At 38.0% G+C, this 21950-nt stretch overlaps 1 protein-coding gene and 1 non-coding gene across 16 annotated transcripts in view; one reads left to right on the top strand and one right to left on the bottom strand.

Moving 5' to 3' along the window:
• Window positions 1-21950, top strand: part of Usp15 (ubiquitin specific peptidase 15) — a 161527-nt gene that overhangs the window by 121578 nt on the left and 17999 nt on the right. For 9 of the 15 annotated variants that reach the window (XM_063262953.1, XM_006241431.4, XM_008765376.4 and 6 more), the window contains 2 exon segments: window positions 115-259; window positions 21085-21258. In XM_063262953.1, the coding sequence (XP_063119023.1) occupies window positions 115-259; window positions 21085-21258 (319 nt within the window). 15 annotated transcript variants of the gene reach the window in all.
• On the bottom strand, window positions 17601-17669 carry Snora19 (small nucleolar RNA, H/ACA box 19). The gene has a single exon (NR_128677.1). It is a non-coding gene; the product is annotated as a small nucleolar RNA, H/ACA box 19 (primary transcript).

Below are 21950 nucleotides of genomic sequence, written 5' to 3'. Positions count from 1 at the left end.
CCAGGAAAACATATTTATTAATTAACCACATATCTCATGAATAGGTTTAAAGTACTTTTTATTGTAACTGTATTGTGATGTAATTAGCTGCATTTTTTAAATTTTTTCTTCCAGTGTGAAAAACTCCAATTATTGTCTCCCGTCATATACTGCTTACAAGAACTATGATTATTCGGAACCTGGAAGAAACAATGAACAGCCAGGCCTGTGTGGCCTAAGTAACTTGGGAAACACATGTTTCATGAACTCAGCCATTCAGGTAGGTCTGAGCACAGGGAGCCCTGTGCTCACAGAGGCATTGCTACAAGAAGAGTAGTGATTTGTCTGTATCTTTTCATGTTGGTTCCAGAGTAGTAGGTGTTTTGACAGTCTGTAGTTTATGGGATACTAGGCATGTACGTCTGGCTCATAGACTGCTAGAATTAGGATATCATCCTGTCTCTCAGTTAGGGAGTGTGGTTCATTGCTATATTCAGACTGATTGCAAAACATCATTTCAAGAAGGAAACTTCATTTCCCAAAGTAGAAACAATGACACTTCTTTATTCAGTAGAACTCTGTTACTTTAAAAAATACAATGTGAAAACCGTAACTAGGGCTTGATGTTAAGAATGAGACATGTGGGGGGCTGGGGACTTAGCTCAGTGGTAGAGCGCTTACCTAGGAAGCACAAGGCCCTGGGTTCAGTCCCCAGCTCCGAAAAAATGAACCAAAAAAAAAAAAAAAAAAAAATGAGACATGTGTCAGCCACCTTCTCTTCCAGAGCTGTTTTTGGGTGCACAGAAAGATTGCTGCTTTCCTCCCATGTCTCCTGTGGAGCTTTTCTTTGTGCTGTGTTCTGTGTGGTCTTCCGTATTTGTTAGATATTGATGTTTCTAATTTGAGACAATAAAAGAAATATATATTGAGGTTGCTATCATATATATATGTGTGTGTGTGTGTGTGTGTGTGTGTGTGTGTGTGTGTGTGTGTGTGTGTGTATTTTAGAGCAGGTCATTCCATTCCCTTATTATAGGTAAAATTGTGTTTTTAAAGCCCAAAGTAGGGATAGACTAAAGTACAGAGCATGGGTGGTGAATTCCCACAAACCACATGGCTTTGTCATCCAGACATTACCATTAATCCAGCTGAATCCTTAGTTAACCCTTCTCTACATAGCTTCTTGGCCAGTTACAGTTTAGCTGAACTATCTAGGCCAAGAGTTGACAGTAAACTAGAGGAAACAGGGACTTAGATCTGTCTAAAGATAAATTAGTAGACTCTTCTTTAACCCTTTTGGGATAAGCGAATTGTTATCCTGCTTGAACGTAGATTGTTTTATTTTGTTACTGTTCAAGGATCCTTACTTACTGGACATTATTTCTCAATCCCTTACCTTAGACTTTTCAGTAGGAATCACGAAGATCGTTGATGGCCATTTCAGCAGCAACTGTGTTAAATAGTGGATAGTATTCAATGCTTGGATCTTGATTTCGTTGAAAACTACACTTTCTCTAAAACAGAATTCTTCTAATCAATTAGAAAAAGGAAAAAATGATTTTATTTTATTTATTTTCACAAATATTGGTGTCTTGCTTGCTTTTACATCTGTGCTCCAGATGCCTGTCTGGTGCTCACCAGAAGAGGGTGTCAGATCCCCTTGGACAGGACTACAGATAGTTGTGAGCTGCCGTGTGGTTGCTGGGATTCAAGCCCTTGAGAAAAGCAGACAGTGCCCTTTCATGGGAGCTCTGTCTTCAGTTCCCCCAAATTTTATTTTTTGTGCTGGTATCTTTTAATATATATCCAGGATCTCAAAAGTTGAACTTTAGCTATATTCTTTTCAGAGTTTCCTCACTTACATTTTGTTTTTTTCTCTTTGCAACTTTAGAATTGAAGCCCACTCATGAGCTTCCAAACATTGTAACAGTTTTTCTCATGATGAATTTTTTTTTTTTGAAGCTGGGGACTGAACCCAGGGCCTTGCGCTTGCTAGGCAAGCGCTCTACCACTGAGCTAAATCCCCAACCCCTCTCATGATGAATTTTAATGTAACATCTTTCAAGAATTCAGATGTGTGCAAAAATTGTTTTTGAGAGACTGGGTTATGTTTAGCAATGACATTTGATCGCCAATGGTTAAAAAATTAAAAATTAATGATTTAACATCATTTTAGTTATTTATACTCAGCATTTTTCTGATATAATAATATATTAGCTTTTTCTACTGCAGAGCCTTGCTATGTAGTTTTATTTGGCTAAAATTTATTTTTGTGAAATACTTTGGGCAGTCTAACTTGATTATTATGAATACTATCTTATAGGTATTACAATATCAATTTTTGTTTTCTAATTATGAAATCTGTTCAGTTACTATGTTAAAAGTTTAATCTCGTCCTCAGTTATTAAATGGACATGATAACATTGCTTAGTTTGTATGGAGTTCTCAGAACCCTATCCCTAGTTTGACACTTTTTCCGTGTTGGAAGTGACTTGACTAGCATTAGATGAGCAGGTTTCAGGAGCTCCCCAAACCCTAGTCATTTCCTGGAAGCCAGGCGCTATGGATGGATTTGAAGCAGGGAGTAGTAGGGTATTCCCACTGGAAAGCAGCTCAGCCTAAGGTGGTGTTTCCAGGCTCCAGACAGATTCTAGGAAGTTAGTTTTCTTGTCTTAAAATATAAAGTGAGTTATATACCAAACATTTTTAAAGTCAATCTCTTTTCTCCAATCTGTTGAATTGGGAAAACATATTAAATTCAGAAGAATGATAACTAGAAGATAAATAAAATACTTTTCAAATAATATAAAAAGTAATACTATACAGAAATAGCGCTCTTTGGGGCCAGTGGAATGGATCAGGGTAGGTGGGAAATCTGTCATCAGGCCTTGTGACCTAGATTCGGTCCTAATGGTAGAGAGAAGGGAGCTGGTCCCATAAGTTGTCTTCCGTCTTGAGCTCACACCTTGGTGTGCTCACACAGGTACACACTCTGCCGATGTTCTTTAAAGAAGTGAGCCAGCATATTGCAGAACAAGAGGAAAGTGCAGCTGACACATTCTTCTGTGTTATCTCGCGGCTTCAGATATGACTTGTTATGACCCCACTTGCCTTTCTTGAGGACTTCTTTTTTGTTGTTGTGACACAAATCTCAAAGGTCCATTTTAATGTGGAACTTTGTAATTTTATTAGTTTCTGATGTCCCTTGTGGTCAGGACTAATCCAGTACCTCACACAGTAGGCAAGTGTTTTACCACAGCACTCCTCGGCCCTCTTTTTAATTTTTGTTTTGAGAGAAGGTCCAGGTTGGCCTTAACCTTGCTCTAGGTTGACAGGTGGCTAGGATTTATTACAGGCTGGCACCACCAGTCCTTTTCCAACTTTATATTTTAACTATTCTTCCCCTCAAAGAAAGAATATTTATCATTCCTGAGACATAAGAAACTTTAAAACAATAGTTTCAGATCTTTTAAGAAAATAATTAGTTCTGATAATCTAAGAATGTAGCCAATTTAAAATTCAAATCACTTTCTAGGACAGGTGTCTAGTGTCTATGCCTAATTATTATATTCAGTTCCTCCTCGGGTCCTTCTACAAAAACTATTATCAGGACCACTTGTAAGACAGACCACGTAGTCAGAGCCTTTCTCAGGTCAGGGGCTCACTGTGCAAATGTGTGCAGGGGTCTGTGTGGTCACTGGTCCTCTCTGGATTCAGGCGAGGGGGATGTGCCCCTTCCTTTACAAACAGGATAGGGAGGAAGGAGAGCCTGTGATCCACACAGGTGGCTTTAGGAAATACTGCTTCTGTAGTATACTAGTGTGAGACTTCAATCTTCATAACTGTAGAGAAGAAATTGTGCCTCTAAAACAACATCCTGCAGTTGTGTGGCTCCACTAATAGTGCTTTCTTGTCCTGAAAATAAGTCTTTGTTTCAGCTGAGGAGAAAGTATGTAACTTCCCCGTCCTGTCCTTCACTCTCTCTGTTATTGAGCAGATTTCTCTAGAACCCGTGTTTTTATTAATTGATAGAGTTAAATGTTTTTCTGTGTCATGAGAGTGATACATGGTTATAGATCATAGAAGTAATATTTTAAAGAATGATAAATAGTGCATCAGATTCTGAAATACAGAGTGTCTGTGCATTATCCTGGCTAACATGTCAGCAGTGACTTCAGAGTCTAGTCAGCCTTCCGTATCTGAGGGTTCTCTATCCACAGACTCAGCCAACTGCAGATGAAAAATATTTTTAATTTGTATATTACTTAGCACTATCGTTGTCTTTATCTCTGAGACGTGCCATGCAGCAGCTGGGCAGCTGTGGCATTGCGTTGCTGAGCATACGTAATATAAAGATGGAAATTTACAAAGTCTCTGAGAGAATGAATAAGTTACATGCAAAATCCCGTTTCTTGTAAAGCACTTGAGCAGCCCCAGGTTTCGGCATCCATGGATATTTAAGAGCTGACTGCTAAATGAATCATCTCAAATGGTTACATCTGTTAACAGCCCTTCTCAGTATCAGCAGGCTGAAGCAGTCTGACTTTTTTAAAGTTATTTTAATGTAAGAAAACTTTGCCTCTAAATTTTTCACATTAATTTGTGTGTGTGTGTGTGTGTGTGTGTGTGTGTGTGTGTGTGTGTGTGTGTTTGTGCGTGCACATAAATTAGAGAACAACTTGAGAGTCAGCTATCTCCTTCTGCCATGTGGATTGAACTAAAGTCCCCAAGCTTGGTGGCAGGTGCTCTCCCTTGTTATGCCACCTTACCAGCCCCCATTGTATGATCTGTTTGAGGAACTAGAAAACAATGAAACATAACTTATTTGTATAATGTAAAATGTCATTTAAACCAACCTCCTTTACCAAATGCTTTTCAGCATCAACTCATTTTTAGGGAAGGATTTAAGTTTCAGACTTAGATTACTTTTTTCTTTTGAAAGTAAAACATAGTTACATCATCTTCCCCCTTTTCTCCTTCCAGTCCCTCCCACTCAACCCTCCACTCCTTCTTAATTTATAGCCTCCTTCTCTGTTACTGTTACCAAATTACCATGCATATATGTAAACAAATAATCAATACAACTTAACTTGCTCAGTTCATTTAGTGTTACTCATTTATATATGATTTAAGGGCTATCTACTCGGTAGTAATGGCCAGTTAGAGGTCATCCCTGAGTAAGACTATCTTCCCACTCACAGCCTTCCTTTGGTGCTTGGAGCTCTTTGTGTAGATCTGAAGTTCCATGTCATGTTAGCATGCCTATTGGTCATCGTTCAAGTCAGGGTTAGGCAGCCATGTCAGCTAAGTATCTTGGATGAAGCGACCCTATCCTTTCTGGGACATAGGATCTGAGCAGATCCCCCAGAATCTCAGAGAGATCCCCCTGCTCTCAGAGTATTCTCTCCCCCTCGTCTACAATCAGCCCTACAGTTCTACTAAATAACCACTATAAAATGTGGTAGATTTACATTGGTAAATTCTTGAAAGAATGAAAACCATACTGGGTCCATCGTACTCTGTCTTTGAACTGCATACGTTTCAATGCTAATTAATTCAGCATATGCTTGTTGACAGTTTTTAATCCCTTGCTTCCCCCCCCCACACACACACACTTTGTTCTTGACCCCATCTTCTTTCTTTTTCGTTTATATCAAGAAACAGTTTGTGATTGTGCATTTTACACAGAGTAAGCTTTCTGAGTTCAGTATTCTTTGTATTTTATGTACAAGCTGTATACTAAATAATGTCAACCACTGTTTTACAGTGACTAAAAAACTATAGTTTGAGGCAGGAGAAAAATTAATGAATTTAAGGGCTTACTGGGACCACAGTCCAGTGAATATCTACAAATGAATTACAAACTAAGCCATATCATAGAGAGACAGTAACAGTCCATGGCTGAATTGAGTGTCAGCTAATAGTAACAACTGTGGTCTGTGTGCTACAAGGTACCCATCCTCTGTGCTGTTTTTATGTCTTAGTTTCCTCTCCAGACAGGTCAGTTAGGTCTAAGTGTCCCTGTGTGACTATAAGGAAACAGAGACAAGAGGAGTTTACATGACGGAGTTAGAGAAATGAGTCAAACAGAATTGTTATTTAGAATATTCTGAGATAATTTTTCAAAGTTATGCTAATCAGGGGCTGGAGAAATGACCAAGCCATTAAGTATACTTGCAAGGTTTGGTTCCCAGGACCCACGTGGAGGCTCACAACCATCCTTATGTCCAGTTTAGGAAGTTCCATAATATAGCACTCTTGTTTTAAGTCATCAGAGCAGCTTCCTTGAAAGTTCTGTGCACACAGAATGATTTGATCAGAAGCATGGTCGAAATAGTTTACACGTTCCCTTGGGATCTCATTTGTCTCATATCATTGCTATTTTTATTTCACTTATGATAACATTAATGTTTTAGATTTATATAATCATGTGCATGAAGTCCTAGTTCTCATTAGGTGTAAAATAGTTTGGAATATATCTGTATAAGTCAGGTATATAATTAAAATCAATTTTCCTATAGTTTTTCAAAAACCAAAAGTTATGTTCAGAGTATTATGTTCAGAGTATTATATGTTAACAACACAGTACGTTTTCAGGTAAGCTACATCTGTGATGTCATTTGTTAATTTACTCTGCAAATATTTAAGTCCTATTGAGCATCTTTCACTCTGATAGGTGCTATCCTGTGGCAACACAGTTTTGTTTCTGTCAGTAGCGTGTACAGTAGGGGAGGTCAGAAGGAAAATGGAATGTTATTGCAGCAAGAGTCCAGATATCTCTTAACTGATCTAAGTACCATGCTTCTCAGGCATCCTCATTTGAGCTATGACCAAACAATGAGGGTGACATACGTATATGTGAGTTCAAGTTAAATGCAGTAAAAACGTGTCTAAAGCCCCTGAAGTTCATCAACTGTGAGAAGGACACAGGAGCACTGAGTAGTAGTGAGTGAGACTTGGTAGGAAGACATAGGAGCACTGAGGAAGAGTAATACGTAAGGTTTGTGAAGAGGACACAGGAGCACCACGGAGTAATTAAGTGAGGTTTATGAGGAGGACACGGGAGCACTGAGGAGTAATAAGTGAGGGTTATAAGAAAGACAGGGGAATACTGAGGAGTAATAAGTGAGGGTTGTGAGGAGGACAGAATGAGCTGAACAAAAGACACAGAGCCAGGTCACAGGAGATTTACCTGAATGTGTTACAGAGATACTGAGAGTTCCAGGCTGCCAAGTCTCATTTCTTCACTCTTTTCATTGTTTCTACCTACAATCCTATCTGTAAAGAAAGCAGAGTTCCTTTCAGACCTAAGGAGACTTCCCTGCTCCTCTGACTTGTCACAGTGTCCTTTCAGTAGCCAAGCTCTGGGCACTAAGGAGGTGGTTCACTGGCTAAAGTATTTGCCATGCAAGTTTGAGGACTTGGGTTTGGATTCCCAGGCACCCAAGGAAAAGTCAGGCGTGCAAGCCCACTGTGGAGAACGAGGTAGAAGAGGCCCAGGGTTTGTCTAGCCAATCAGTGAGCTCCAAGTTCAGTGAGAACTCTGGCTAAAGACAAGATGTAAAGCAGCTGAGGAAGACACCGACCCTGCACCTCAGGGCTGCACAAAGGTGTGAGATCATGTCTGTGTGCATGTACACATACACTCACAAAATAGCCCATCCTCAGAACCATACGGAGTCCTGCATCATCTAGGCCTGGTTTATTAGAACCCACCATTTTATGAGTCTACTTTATCTGAAATGCCTGTGTGTTTCTGCCTCTCTGTCTCTGATAATTCCTCTGTGTGCTGCATCTTTTCCCTTTAACCCTGCTAGGTCTCTAATAGCCGCAGGCCTACCCCCAGCACTCTGTAGGAGAGAGTAACTGCTTTCCTACAAGCTGAATACAACTGGTGGCCAGCTGGTGTGCTCATTTGTATTTGAGAGTTTTGTTCCTCTCTCTCCTGTTCCTAGCTCACAACACACATACAGCATGAACAAATAAGGTTTTTTATACAGCTAATTTTAGTTACCATTATATCCCTATTACCTGGAATAACATCGCACATATATCAAAAACACTAAATTTAAGGAAGGATAAAAGTCTTAAGTGTCTGAGTGTGTCTTGTGCACTATAGTAATGAGTATTAACATTGTTGAAATCTTAGTAGTGGAAAACAGGACTACAGTTGAATGAGGGAAAAATTGTGACTTAATTATAGGTGTGTTCATTTCATGGTGCTTTATGAAACATACAAATAAACATATTATAAGTAGCCAGATATTGTTGTTTGGGGTATAGGTCAAGAAACTTAAAGTGGAGGAAGGAAATGGGTATAAAAAGGAAGCTGTTATATCTAAAGAGGACATCTTTAAAAGCCCTACAGTATTTGTATAGAGGATGGGCACTAAGTTTGGTAGGAGAAAAAAAAGAACTGTGAATGCAAATGTTTTCTACGTTTTGCAATGAATTCTTTTTCCTCTGAAAAACAGCATTCTATTGTTTGTAGAAAAGGGGCTCAGTTGGGATTGGGCAACACTAATTTAGAATGGGATTCATTCACTTGAAGTTTTTCCCAGCAAAATGTAATTATATGGTACATGAGACAAATTGACTAAATGAATCTAGGAAAAAAATGGGCAAAGTTCAACTGAGAAAAGGGTGAAGCAACTAAGAAAAATAAAATAATTGTTTTTACTATTTAATCTGCTCAAGAAAATATTCATTGAGTATCTATTCCAGACATTACTAATACAGAATTCAAAAATACATGCTTGTCTCTAGGAGTTCATGCTCTGGTGAATGCATGATCTTATGAATACCTAAGATATATCAGAATATATGATCTATATAATGTTTTGACAAAGAAGAAAAGAAAGCCATCAGAAAATAAGTGAAATGTCACCAAGAAGTGGGTATTTTATTGCTTTTTAAAAAATACTTTATTACTGCCATGCACATGTTAGGCAAATATTCTACCACACGCAAATGGTGAATTAATTTTAATTTTAATTAATTAATTTTGAATTAATTTTAATTTTATTTGGTAGAGAACGTTACATCTTGATTCAGATACTATAGCAGAAAATTACTAGACTTACAGACTATATGTTATACTTCATATCTATTTCTATTTTTCTCCATAGAAATCTCTGTGACAGAATTCTACTTCACCACAGTAAAAGCATACCATTCATATACTTGATACATGTAATAGAACCCTCCATGCTAGTGAAACTTTTTACACTTAATAAGTGTACATTAGAACCTCTATGCTAGTGATACTTTTTACATGTTAAAATGCTCTTTAAAAAAAAGTAGCATAAGTATTTAGAATAGTTACAATGCTTATTTATAATGCTTCAGTTATATGCCAGATTTTGTGTGTATACCAGATTGGACTGCTTCAGGTATACTGACATTGATATAATATAAGGGTTAAGAATAAATTGCTAGTTTTTCTAAATATTATGTCATTTTGTCAAAAGAATTATTTCAGTATTTATTTTTCAAAACAAACAAAAAAACCATTATTACTTCATAGGAAAAGTCTTCTGAGAGAAACAAAATCTAATTCCAGATTTCTTTTACACTCAAAGTACTATCACCCAATGCTATACTAACAGTAGTAGCACATATGTTGCCATGATTACACCACCACCTTCCTGGAATCTCCTCTGTTGGCATTCCCAGCACTTTAGCTTCATTTCCTTTCTCTTCGTTTCAGCTCATCCACAATTCTTTCATGTTTTCCAAATGGAGCATGAGTAGGATGACCCATCTTCTTGAAAGGAGTAGTCTGTTTCCTCCTGTTTTCTCATCTCGGTTTCAGTGGACAAATGCACAGCTCTCTAAACACACTGCCAAATTCAAACTGAAGCTCTGCCGCTTTAAAACTGCATCATCACCTTGAGTAAAGAAACTTCATTGTTTCTTCATCCATTAAAGATAAAGAGCTTAATGATGTGCTCGACACTCCATGGACTGTCTGCTAATGTTATTTGGTACACTACTTCACAGAGTGTCTATATACTAGCATATTTCAAATCTGTCCCTAGTGTAATTCTCTCCTCAGTTTCAACTTTAGCATACAATGTAAAGTGCAGATTTGTGCCAAGGCAGCTTGCAAATGACTCAGACTCAACATGTCTACTAAAGCTGACCCTGATCTTGATTGGTTGGTTGTTGTTGGTCCCTGTCTTGTCACTGACCTGGAACTTTCAGTGTAGACCAAAATGACACTGAATTCCTAGCAGTCCTCCTGCCTCTGCCCCCCAGGTGCTGTGGTTATCAGTATACAACCACACTGGAAATCCTTTTTGTTTCCTTATAGTTCTTGATAGATAAAAAGTCAAAACCTGAAACTCAACATTCCTAGTCTTGCTGACTACATCATCTTGCATATCACATCGGTCCTTTCCTCTAAGTGTATGTTATCTCAGTACTTGGCTGCTTTTTCAGGTGTGAACCATCAGAAAGTTCTGCCAGTCATCTCTTACACCACGTGTCATCCATCATCCAGGCCATTCAGTATACTGCTTCCAAATTCATAGTTTGAAGAAGCAAATAGGATTATGATATGCTTACATGGTTTTAAGTCACCCAAAGGATACATTTTATATTGTGACCAGCTATCTCTTAAGCAGATCCATGTAAAGGACTTCCTGTTCTTTGTATACACTGTCAGCACTTTCCCATTCCTTCTGTGACCGTGTGTACTCAGAGTGAGCTACAGAGGTCATTGTGACAGCACAGGCTGCCCTTCATTTTCTTTCATATCTTCAATATTTAGTATGATACCAGATAATAATGATGCCCGCACAGTGATCCTCACACTTCATGATTTGTCTATGATGTCACTGGACCAGTCAATGATGAAAAAGGTTTAGAAATTGTAAGTGATCCAAGTGTTTTCTGTCTCAATTTGATAGTTATTTTATACTTCTATAATAATCAGACTTGGTTTTTGTATGGTGTTTTTAATTTTTTCCTTTTGTTTCACAAAAGTGCCAGTCTGGTGATTTGAAAGTTGCTTTGTTTTCTTTCAATTGATCTCTCCACAAAATTGATTTAAGAAATACTGCATTAGAAAAGATCATTTACCTGAAGTGTACTTGGTTTGTACCTGATTAGCAGTATTTCTGGAGCTGTCAGATTGCAAGAGCACAGTAAAGTAATAGACCTGCAGCATACAAAATTAACTTCTTACAACTGAGAAATGGAAGCACTGTGAACAGGAAATACTGCTTCAGCCTCACAGTTTGCACCCGGCAAGTATGACCAGTGTAATGACAGACAGCTCACACTGCCTTGTTGGTCACAGTGTGACAGGCTGGCATGCCCTCATGGTGTTATGGTGAACACTGTGAACGTAACCCTCCAGAGTTTTACTCCTGTCACTACAGTTCTCTTGAAATACCGAATTTCCATAATAAATACTTTTAGAATGATCGCTTAAAGCTTTTTTGTTTTCTTTTTTACAAAAACAACTTGATGCTTCACATTTCAAACTGTTGTGTGATGCTTCAGCTTCTGTTTCTTGCGTGTGGACTTGCTGTAATGATTACTACGGAGAAGTCCATGAGTTCATTGTTCCTCAGAGAGAGTATACTAAATTAAACTTTTTCATTCTTTAGTTTACTCCTTTGAAAGAGTTAAGAAATAGGTCATTTAACGTTAAAATTAAATTAAGCAAGCTATGAAAATAGCTAGAATTTACACTATTTTTAAAATTATTCAAACCACATGGTTTTGACTTGATTTCTATAAAATCGTAAACATAACTCATAAAATCACTCATGAATAGCTTGCTTGTTAAAAAAAAATGTTTTTAATTAGCCAATTGCTGTGGAAATCTAGTAGTGTTAAAGCCTCATTAAAGTATTCTATACCTAAAGTCTGTGGTAGCCTCCTAGCCTTGGTGGTAGTGTAGTCATCACAGACATGTATGTGTGCATATCAGAAGGAATCCTCTCCAGTTTCCTTTGCTGTTCAATATGCGGAGCATAATGTTAGCTTTTTAAAATAGTGACATCCATAAGTAAGGGATAATCTTACTATAAGTAATCTTTTTGCAAATTTAGGATTATTCTCAGTCTTACAGATGAAAGAGGAGGAAAGAAATTAATATTTCTTTGCTACCCAAAAAAAAGTGTATGTCATAATCCCAGAACTTTGATAACAATTCTTTACTGAATTTCATACACTATAAAGAGACGTCATAAAGAAGGGTAACAGTGAGGCGAAGTTGAAGAATGTCAGAAGCCTCGGGCTATACTAATAGTGAGAGGGCAAAAACAGCATCTTTGCCAGAACCTTCTGTTGAATGCAGATCTGCTCACTAGACGTGGCACAGACTGCTGCAGTCACAGGGGGACTCAGGCATTAAGGCCAGTCTGAACAACCTAGCCAGACCCCATCTCAGAAAATGAGAAGAGAGGTCAGAATGGGGAGAGAAGGCAGTTGGAAGGGGAGTTTATCTAATGTAAGATCCCAGCATTGTAATAGACCTACTTCTCACTATACTTACTACTTGAAAGGGGAAATTATAGCAAAAGACAGAAAGAAAAGAAAAGTATAGAAAGAAAAGAAAGGAAAAAGTATATCTACCTTTATTTACCTAAACTTTAAAAAAAAAAAAAAAGGCTTGGACAAATGGAAATAAAAAGCTAAAAAGAGGCTTAGTTAGATTTGCCTCTCAAAGTCCGTGAAGAGCCTTAGAATTCTTTTCATGGGTGTTGAGATCTTGCTCTTCTAGAAGAAATTTTACAAAATAAGTGTCTAAAATCTCTTTTTTTCGTCTAGCTGACAAAGCCTTGTCTATACTGCTCATCACATGAGTGGTTGGTTATGTGACACTTCCCAGTGCCCACGGGTGCAGGCCTCAAGTGGTTATCTTGCTAGTCTTAGAGTGCTGCTGCTCATACAATACCATCCAAAATCTCCCACTGCTGTCATGACAGATAAGACAGCACTGATTGGAATAATCTAAAGATTCCTCATTCACCTAAGATAAAATCAAGAAAAAGTACTTGAGAATATTCTGAATGATTGTAAACATGGATAACTTCATGTTTTATTTTCAAAATCATAAGAAAATACAAGCAAGTCCCTTACTTTGGATTGGGTTTTTATCTTTAGTTTGAAGACATGGCTATTCTTTAAAAATGTTGAGTGACATCCGTTTTGATCAGTTACTAACTCAAAAGCTGTAGGTAATGGAAACTTAAGTGTGTTTTCTCTCCTGTTCTAGTTACCGGTTTTCTAAAGTAGTGAGCATACATGAGCACTTGAATCGGGTACTGGAGCGCCTGAGCAGAGAGGGTTCATACTCAGCATTACAAAAGACAACTTTCTCTTTTTGAAGGGGATTGCTTTGACTGTTTTCCAGGTACTGGGGCAATTCCAGATTCATTACAACTTATGGGATGGCTATTAACTATTTATATGTTGATCTCAGACTTGGTTGGGTTGTATAGTAAGACTGAGTTCTTCAGTTTTACAGAAAACTAAGTAGAAGTTTATAATTAAGACTCAACATCCATTAACTGAAAGTTTTATCAGACAATTCACAGGGCATCAGTCTCACTAACCAGAGCATACTTAATAAAAGAATAAGTCTTTTACTTTTAAAAACTAATGTGGGGGTTGGGAATTTAGCTCAGTGGTAGAGCGCTTAAGGCCCTGGGTTCGGTCCCCAGCTCCAAAAAAAAAAAAAAAAAAAGCTAATGTAAATTATGAAAGAATATGTGTACATAAGTGAAAATTAGATGCAATCCCTTCTACCTTTTGAACAAAATATTTCACATGGTATTCCAGTTCTAGCATGTTGGGCTAAGGACACTTAAAACTGGGTTGTTTTTCATAGGCAATTCTTTATGAAATACTTGTAGCTTTCTGTATTTGCTTATAATACAGTTCTTGGAGTTGTAGTAGGTACATTGAAGCACATAGCAGAATGCCCAGGAAATAAGACATTTGGGTATTTAGGAATCTGTAGAAGTTTTGCTTAGTTTCTGCTTACAGATTTCAAACAACAGTTTTAGCTCATACACACGTGGCTTGGCAGACATTGAGGTGTTGACAGACGCTGCTTTCCCTTGTTAGGAAGGGTGCATGGTGTCTCTAGGTATTAGAGGACTTTTTGAACATATATAACTGTTGGATAAGAATTATAACCAGGAGCAATTTAAGAGTCCTTTTGGGTGCCTTCCTGTGCCAGTGTCTGAGTCTCTCCTGGGACTGTTTGTGTCTCTCCCTTCTGTGCTGTCTGTCACTCACTCAGTTAACATTGGTTTAGGCTGTCAGGCCAGCACTGGACTGGATGCTAAGGCAAATGGTGATAACACGCCGACTCTGAGAGAGTTAGAAGTACAGGTACCCAGAAGAGGGAGCATCGGTCCTACTGAGGAAAGTAGAACACTGAACACCAGAGGCCCACGGATTTCTCACAGGAAGGAAGACATGTAAAGCTTCTATTCAGTACCTGAAACTCAGGAATAGACATGGGAATTCAGACTACTAATTCAGTCAATACTAATAATTTCCAGTATCCATTGTAAAATATACAAGCACACACAACCCCTTCGAGAGACAGATAGTGAGCGGTCACTTCTCATCAATTTGTTTATATCCTCATATTATTTATTTTTAGTTAGTTCTTTGGGAATTCTGTAATGTATTTGCTCATGGTCACCCGACTCCCCTACTCTTCCCACATCCACCTAACTTTGTGTCCTTTGGTGGTGGTGGTGGTGGTGGTGTTGTTGTTGTTGTTGTTTGATTTTTTTTATTAGATATATTTCTTTACTACATTTCAAACGTTATTACCTTTCCCGGTTTCCTGTCCATAAACCCCCATACCCTCCCCTCTCCCTCCCCCATACAGGTATTCCCCCTATACATCCCCCTTATGGCCCTCCCATATTCTCCTTCACTGGGGGCGGGGGGAGTCCAACCTGCAGGACCAAGGGCTTCCCCTTCCCCTGGTGCCCCAACAAGGCTATTCTCTGCTACATATGCAGTTGGAGCCCTGGGTCAGTCCATGTATAGTCTTTCAGTAGTGGTTTAGTCCCTGGAAGCTCTGGTTGGTTGGCATTGTTGTTTCTATGGGGTTGCAAGGTCCTTCAACTCTTTCAATACTTCCTCTAATTCCCCTCAAGGGGGTCCTATTCTTAGTTGGGTGGTTTGCTCCTAGCATTGACCTCTGTATTGGACGTACTCTGGATGTGTCTCTCAGGAGAGATCTATATCCGGTCCCTTTTAGCATACATTTTCTAGCTTCATCAATCTTATCTAGTTTTGGTGGCTGTGTATATATGGGCCACATGTGGGTCAGGCTCTGAATGGCCATTCCTTGAGTCGTTGCTCTAAACTTTGCTTCCACATCCCCTCCTATGGATATTTTTCCCCCTTTTAAGAGGGAGTGGGAGCATCTGCATTTTGGTCATCCTTCTTCTTGAACATCTGTGGATTGCATCTTGGGTAATTTGAGCTTTTTGGCTAATATCCACTTATCAATGAGTGCATACCAAGTGTGTTTTTCTATGATTGAGTAACCTCACTCAGGATGATATTTTCTAGTTCATTCCATTTGCCTATGAATTTCATGAAGTCATTGTTCTTTTTGATTGTTTTTTAAACTCAAGTCTGATTTGTGTTGTCATTTTATTTCTAGATGTGTGGACTGTCCACTTATCAGGGACTACATTCTCAGAGGAAATTCCCTCTCCATTTCCCAGTATTTGTCACTTGTCACTAGTTCCTTGGCCAGGGGTGGGACTCCATGTCACTTCCTCTTTTCATGCTGGGGTTTGTTCTAGCATTTGCTGGCCTAGTCTTGTGCATGCTCTCAGGACTGTCATGTCACCTCTCCTTCCATGTCACCTGAGTCAGGGGCTTTCTGTAGTGCTCTTCATTCTGTAACAAGAACTACATTAGAAATGTACACAGATGACCTTGTAGACACCCACCGTGGACAAATGAGATTGTTCATACTTAAATGTCTGTTGTCCTTGACAATTTTGTATACTGTTAGCTTACACAGAGACTAGATATTTAAATATACAAGTGTTTAGCCTAGTTGCCAAGTACATTACTATTTATACTTTAAGTTGCTTACTTTTTTCTTCTTTTACATTAAGAATTGTAGATACTATTAAGAATCTCTTAGATCTGGTTATTGCGTTATTTTTTAGTTAGTATAGATGTTTCTTACTTGATAGTAGCTTCATCATGACATTTTCAAGAATGGTATTGCTTCCTTTTTAACTTTGTCCTCCACTTGAGGAACAAACTCTTCAGCCCAATTATAATTAAAACAAATCATGGCTTGAGGTCTCTGTGTTTTATCCCAGTGCTGAGAAAGCTAAGGGAGGGGAGCGATGGGGATTTCATAATCAACCTTGGCTATATAATAGGACCATATCTCAAAAACATAGAGATATGTGGAGCTTACTAACAATACATTTCCTCATCTTTGGGCCCCATTTTATTATAGATAATTAGGAGATCTAATTTTCTTGATTTTGATGTTTGATGGTGTCAGATGGTTAAGTTTCAATAAATTAACAGAGACCGGTATCATGTCAGAAATTTCCAAAGCAGTAGATTAACTAATTCTGTTTATACATTTGTATTTTCATACAACATGCTCATGTTTTGGTTTTGCTAACCACTACCATATATCTTAGGCAGCTAGAGTTGTCTTGTTCAATTTTATAGTCACGGCAGTATTTAGCCTCCCAGTAGAGTCTAACATTAGACTTTCAGTCCATATTCTATCAACCAAAGGTCTTTGTGGTAAAAGGAGAATTTCCTGCTTTAAATATGAAGAAATGTATACATGTGTGTGTTTAAGGGTGGACTGTACACGTGTGTATATTTAAGGACCGACTGCACATGTGTATATGTTTAAGGACGGACTGTACACATGTGTGTGTTTAAGGCAGGACCTGTTCTTTAGAGCATTGTGTTTAATAGCAACTGTCTCAGTCAGCAAAGACTTTAAGACAGGCTCCTATGAACACTCTAAATGATGAGTCTCATATAATAACTTCAGATCAAACAGCAACACAACCAAAGTTTAAAAACCAGTTTCATCTCTTCTCCTAAAATGACGATGTTGAATGTGGATAGAACAGCTCCTACAATATGGAAACACTTGGCTGCTTGACCTTTATTCTAGCTGTAACTTGACGTCTACACATAAAGTTATAGTAACTTGTCCTTACATGATTTAAAGAACATGACTTCTGATGTACCAGTATTTTCAAGATTCAGAGAATTTTCTGATATCACTTTACTTTTTTTTTGTTTTAATGCACAAAAACACAGGGTTAGTAACAACAGCTACTACTTAATCACACTTTTTCTGTGCAATTTTATGGTAGCTACAGAAAGCAGAGAGTATGCCCATTGTTCAGAAGGGAAAAACTGAAGTTCATACAATTCAGCCTCGCAACGGACTACTGGAACTAGGGTTTCAACCCAGATTCCAAATCATATGCTATGACTACATTATATATTTCTACATTATATATTTCTGAATTTCCAATTTCATACATGAAAAGCCTAATGGTCACATAGTGATACATAAAGGCCTGCTACTTACCTAATACAAGTATGTCCATTTTATTTCTTTTTTGTCTGAAGGGGACTGGCAGAATTACTATATGCAGTTACTCTGCTAATTAACCTTCCACTATTTGTATAGCACATAAGAAATTACAATGCTCACATCACTTTACTTCTTAAGTTATTGTGATTTATATTAGTCAAACAATAGCTATTGGACCCCTTTAATATTATATTCAGCGAGCAGAATGTTTAAATTTGACTATTGATTAGGACACCTCTCCATAGGTAGTATAGGCCCTACTTGTTAAAAGTCTTTGTATTCCATTATTTAGTTTGGCAGTGCTGAATTATAACGAGTTCAAACTGACATGTGTCCTTGGGAAAATAAATGTTAGTCTAGAAAATCGGAAGAGACTCACTGTAAAGCCAACAGAAAGTCAGACATAGAAGTGTGGTGTTTTCAGTGCATACTGTCGTTTTGTTTCATTCTTGGGCTTTTGAGGTACTTTTGATACCATTCGTTATAAGCAAATACATACTTACCACATGTGTGAAGATTTTGTTTGACAAAAATAGAATATTATGTTCTAAGATTGAGAGGAAAAGAATTAAGGCTGAGAGAATGTAGGCATTAGTAAATCCTGGCAGAACATTGTTAATAAACATGTGTACTTACTGTGCATGGACTAAGTGATATACTCAGCGCTGAGATTACAAATACATACGCTGTCATGGAAGTCATAGCCCACAAGTCATAGACCAACAATAATGTTATGATGTGTTAAAACATCAGTGCTGGACTCAAAATGATCACTAAGCAGTGCACTAAGCAGGAAACATTGTTGAACTGAGAGCCAGTCTCCAGTATGCTGTCTGAATCTCAGTCAGAGGGTAAGGCAAGAAGCTCTGTTTTGAGATTGGTGAGGCTGTACAGGGGTGCTCCGCAGAGAGAAGAGCGTCAGAGGTTACGGGGCTGGTAATGCGAGTAAAGGAATTGTCAGGGGACAAGGGCTAAGAAAGAGGTTCATCTAGGAACTGGGGGTTCCAGTATGATTACAAGGATTTATTGAAGGTTTTATAGCCAGGCATTAATATGATTAAACACATATTTAAGAGATCACTAGCTATGAATAGAGAGGTAATTTTTCTTCAGTTGTTGTTGAAAGATCTTGCAAGTCAAGGATACATAGCACATGAATAATTAAGTAAAAACTGAAGTTCAGAATTTATTCATGTTTGCAACATTTGTTTTTGAATTATTTTTAAAGCCATAAATTTGGTTGATTATATGAGTATAGTAATAGACTTTAGTGGAACCAACATTAATATAACCCTGAGCAAGTCACAAAGTGAGGATTTGCAAACTAAGTGTTGTCAGATACTGCTGTGACAGGCCCCTTTGCCCAATGTTTATTTATTGTTGATCCTGCTTGTGGCAGATCCAGGATACCGACTGCTAAGTAATGGCTTCTGTGTTGTGGTATGATCCATATGGCCTGGCCCTTCTCCAGTGCTGGGTTTGTAATTAAAGGGAAGTGTAATACTAGAGAAGAAGATGAAATTCAGGTGGAACATAGAGGACTCGGGAAGAAGCTTAGGAAGTGTCCTTTCTCCCTTGACAACCTGCTCCATTATTAACTACCCTATGTGTATCTTTTAATAAAGACAAAGTTTATACTGTAAAGGACTCTGAAGCCCTGCAGAGCCAGCCCAGCCTGAATCATAGAGTTACAATGAGACCTAGTGCCACAGCCCTGTAATGCTATCTGCTCTGGGAGCCAAGGAAAGAAAAGTAAAAGTTCAAGGGTTTGTGATACAGAGTGAGTTCAAGGCCAGCCTGGGCAACTTAAAATCTTGTCTCAGAATCAAAAGTACAGTAAGAAGGTGGGAATGGGGAGGTTGGAACTCAGAATAACGGATTACTCTCTGGCAGCCCAGGGACCTGAGGAGGGGAGGGAAGAGTCAGGACAGTAAGTTCTATGATAAAGTAAGTTCCAAGTTCATCTTGAGGGGCAGGGTAGAAGTCAGTTTAGATAACATTCAGATTGTATAAATATTATGACTACTCAGTAAACATACGTTTTTAAATAAATAAGACAAAACATGAGTAACATAACTTTCTTGAAAGAACTAAATAAAAGTAAAATATGCTTATTTGGGTGTTTAACTGAACTACGTAGTACGGTCATAATTTAAATTACTTGTATGTACACCCAGCAACCTGATCTTTTCATAGCTACGAAGCCTATTTAAGTTAATGCAACTTGGTGGCATACCAGGTCTCCAAAACTTTGATTTCCATGAATTTTAATTGAGATTCAACAAATGGATCTTTAAAACTTTGCATGCAGGCAATTGATTTCCCATTCAGCACTTTGTCACTGACTCTAAGACACATAAACTCCTACATACAAATATGTGTGTGGGTATTTCTATGACTTACCTGATTATATATGGATGTGAGACATTGCATATTTGAAACATTCATTAATAAAGCAACATGGCATTCTCTCTGAGCTGGAATCATATGGCATCATCAATTTAAAATTATTTCAAATAATTTTGGAATATTATAAACATTACAAGTTTTGGAGTAAAATATTGTGGAAAATATATCTACCATCTTTTAAATTTTTTAATTAGGAATTTATTCAAAATAAAGAATTGGAGAAAAACTTTGCAGTTTTTCATAAACAATAATTAGATTGTTATTGTATTAAGAGCTTCAAAAGAACATATCCAGAGTTTGCCTAAAGTTTGTTTTTAATAGGTTTTCCTGGTCAGTACTACCCTTTCTAAACACCACTACTAGCTGAATGACAGAGTTAAACACTGTCATTTATGATTAGGCGCTGGCTGCAGAAGCAGTAAATCCATTTGTTGTGACATTATCCGTGGGGTGCTGCTATCAGCATCCACAGGTACACAGTGCTTTATAGTAAGAGGTCTACAGGGTCACATAGCCTGTGTATGTCCTCCTGTGTACTGTAGATCATCTCTAGGTTGCTTATAATACCTTTATATTGTACTGGCTAAAGAATAATGATCAAAAAAAATTTTGTTCAGTATGAATGTAATACAATTTTTTTTCAAATATTTTCCTATCTGCAATTAATTTGAGTCCACAAACCATCTGTGCCTCTTTTAGTTGATTTTTTTGCCTGCACACTATCTCAGTTTTATCTACTCTGGCTACTTTGCAGCTGCCTGGGATACTTAGACGGTCCATATTTCCACCAATCAAGTAAAGGAAGGAAAGAAAATACTGAGCTTCACTCCCAGTTAACGGGTAGTTTGCTGTGGTTAAAATTATGCAGATTTTGCAGCAACAAATATTAGTGGTTTTGTTTTTAGTAGTAAGTAGCTGAGAGCTTGGGAATTAAGTGATCTCAATGCTCATCTGAGTGTTTAACTGCTACTCAGCATGGGGAACCATGTATATTTCTCTGTGTGTTACAGCAAATTGACTAGCTTCACTCTTCATTGTAACATTTTAAGTATGCATGTGGTTTCTTTTGCTCTAACATATGTTTTTGCTCCTTGCAGTGTTTGAGCAACACACCTCCACTTACTGAATATTTCCTCAATGATAAGTACCAAGAAGAGCTGAATTTTGACAATCCCTTAGGAATGAGAGGTGAAATAGCTAAATCATATGCTGAACTCATCAAGCAGATGTGGTCTGGAAAGTTTAGCTATGTCACTCCAAGAGCATTTAAGGTTAGTATGGGAAACTTACTCTCAGCAAGTGTGCTTGTGTCCCCAAAGGATCAACAAACAACAAACTCCTCAGCTGAGGGGTGGGAGTCCCATCACAGGGTCTCCTGGCCTCCCAAAGACACACATGGCGTAGAGCAGGATGGTGATAGGATTTTTTATTTGGGTTCTGTTTTCTTATTGTCTAGAAATGGACTGGAGAGATACTGCTTAGAGGTTAAGAACAATTGCTACCCTCCCAGAGGACCTGGGTTGGGTTTCCAGTACCAACATCTGGTGGCTCAGAAAAGCCTCTGTAACTCAAACTGGAGTAAATAAGATGCCCCCTTCTGACCTCCATGGGCATTTGCTCTCGTGCACGTGCGCACGCACACACATGCAGTTACACTGATGTGGTTTAGAATTGTTTAGACTGCCTCTGGATACCCTCTGTGCATGTTTTAGGTGTTGTAAAGAGCTTCCTTTAGATATGCTATTAAGTCTAACTAATCTAGTTTATCCTTGTGGCCAGTTGTAGACTATAAAATAAATCAGAATGAAACTGATTTACAAAACAACCATCAAATGGTCACTGACTGTATTTTCAATCTGGTTCTCACGCGTGGGTGTTTGTATGTATGAGGTAGTTACTTAGATCTCACCTTTAGTGAGAAGGTGGTAACATTCCTAGAACATCTAAGAAATATTTGTTGATC

The sequence above is a fragment of the Rattus norvegicus genome, chromosome 7 (genome assembly GCF_036323735.1).
Source record: "Rattus norvegicus strain BN/NHsdMcwi chromosome 7, GRCr8, whole genome shotgun sequence".
Classification (NCBI taxonomy): Eukaryota; Metazoa; Chordata; class Mammalia; order Rodentia; family Muridae; genus Rattus; species Rattus norvegicus.
Note: the sequence above shows the minus strand (reverse complement) of the source record. Positions and strands in the feature narration are given on the sequence as shown.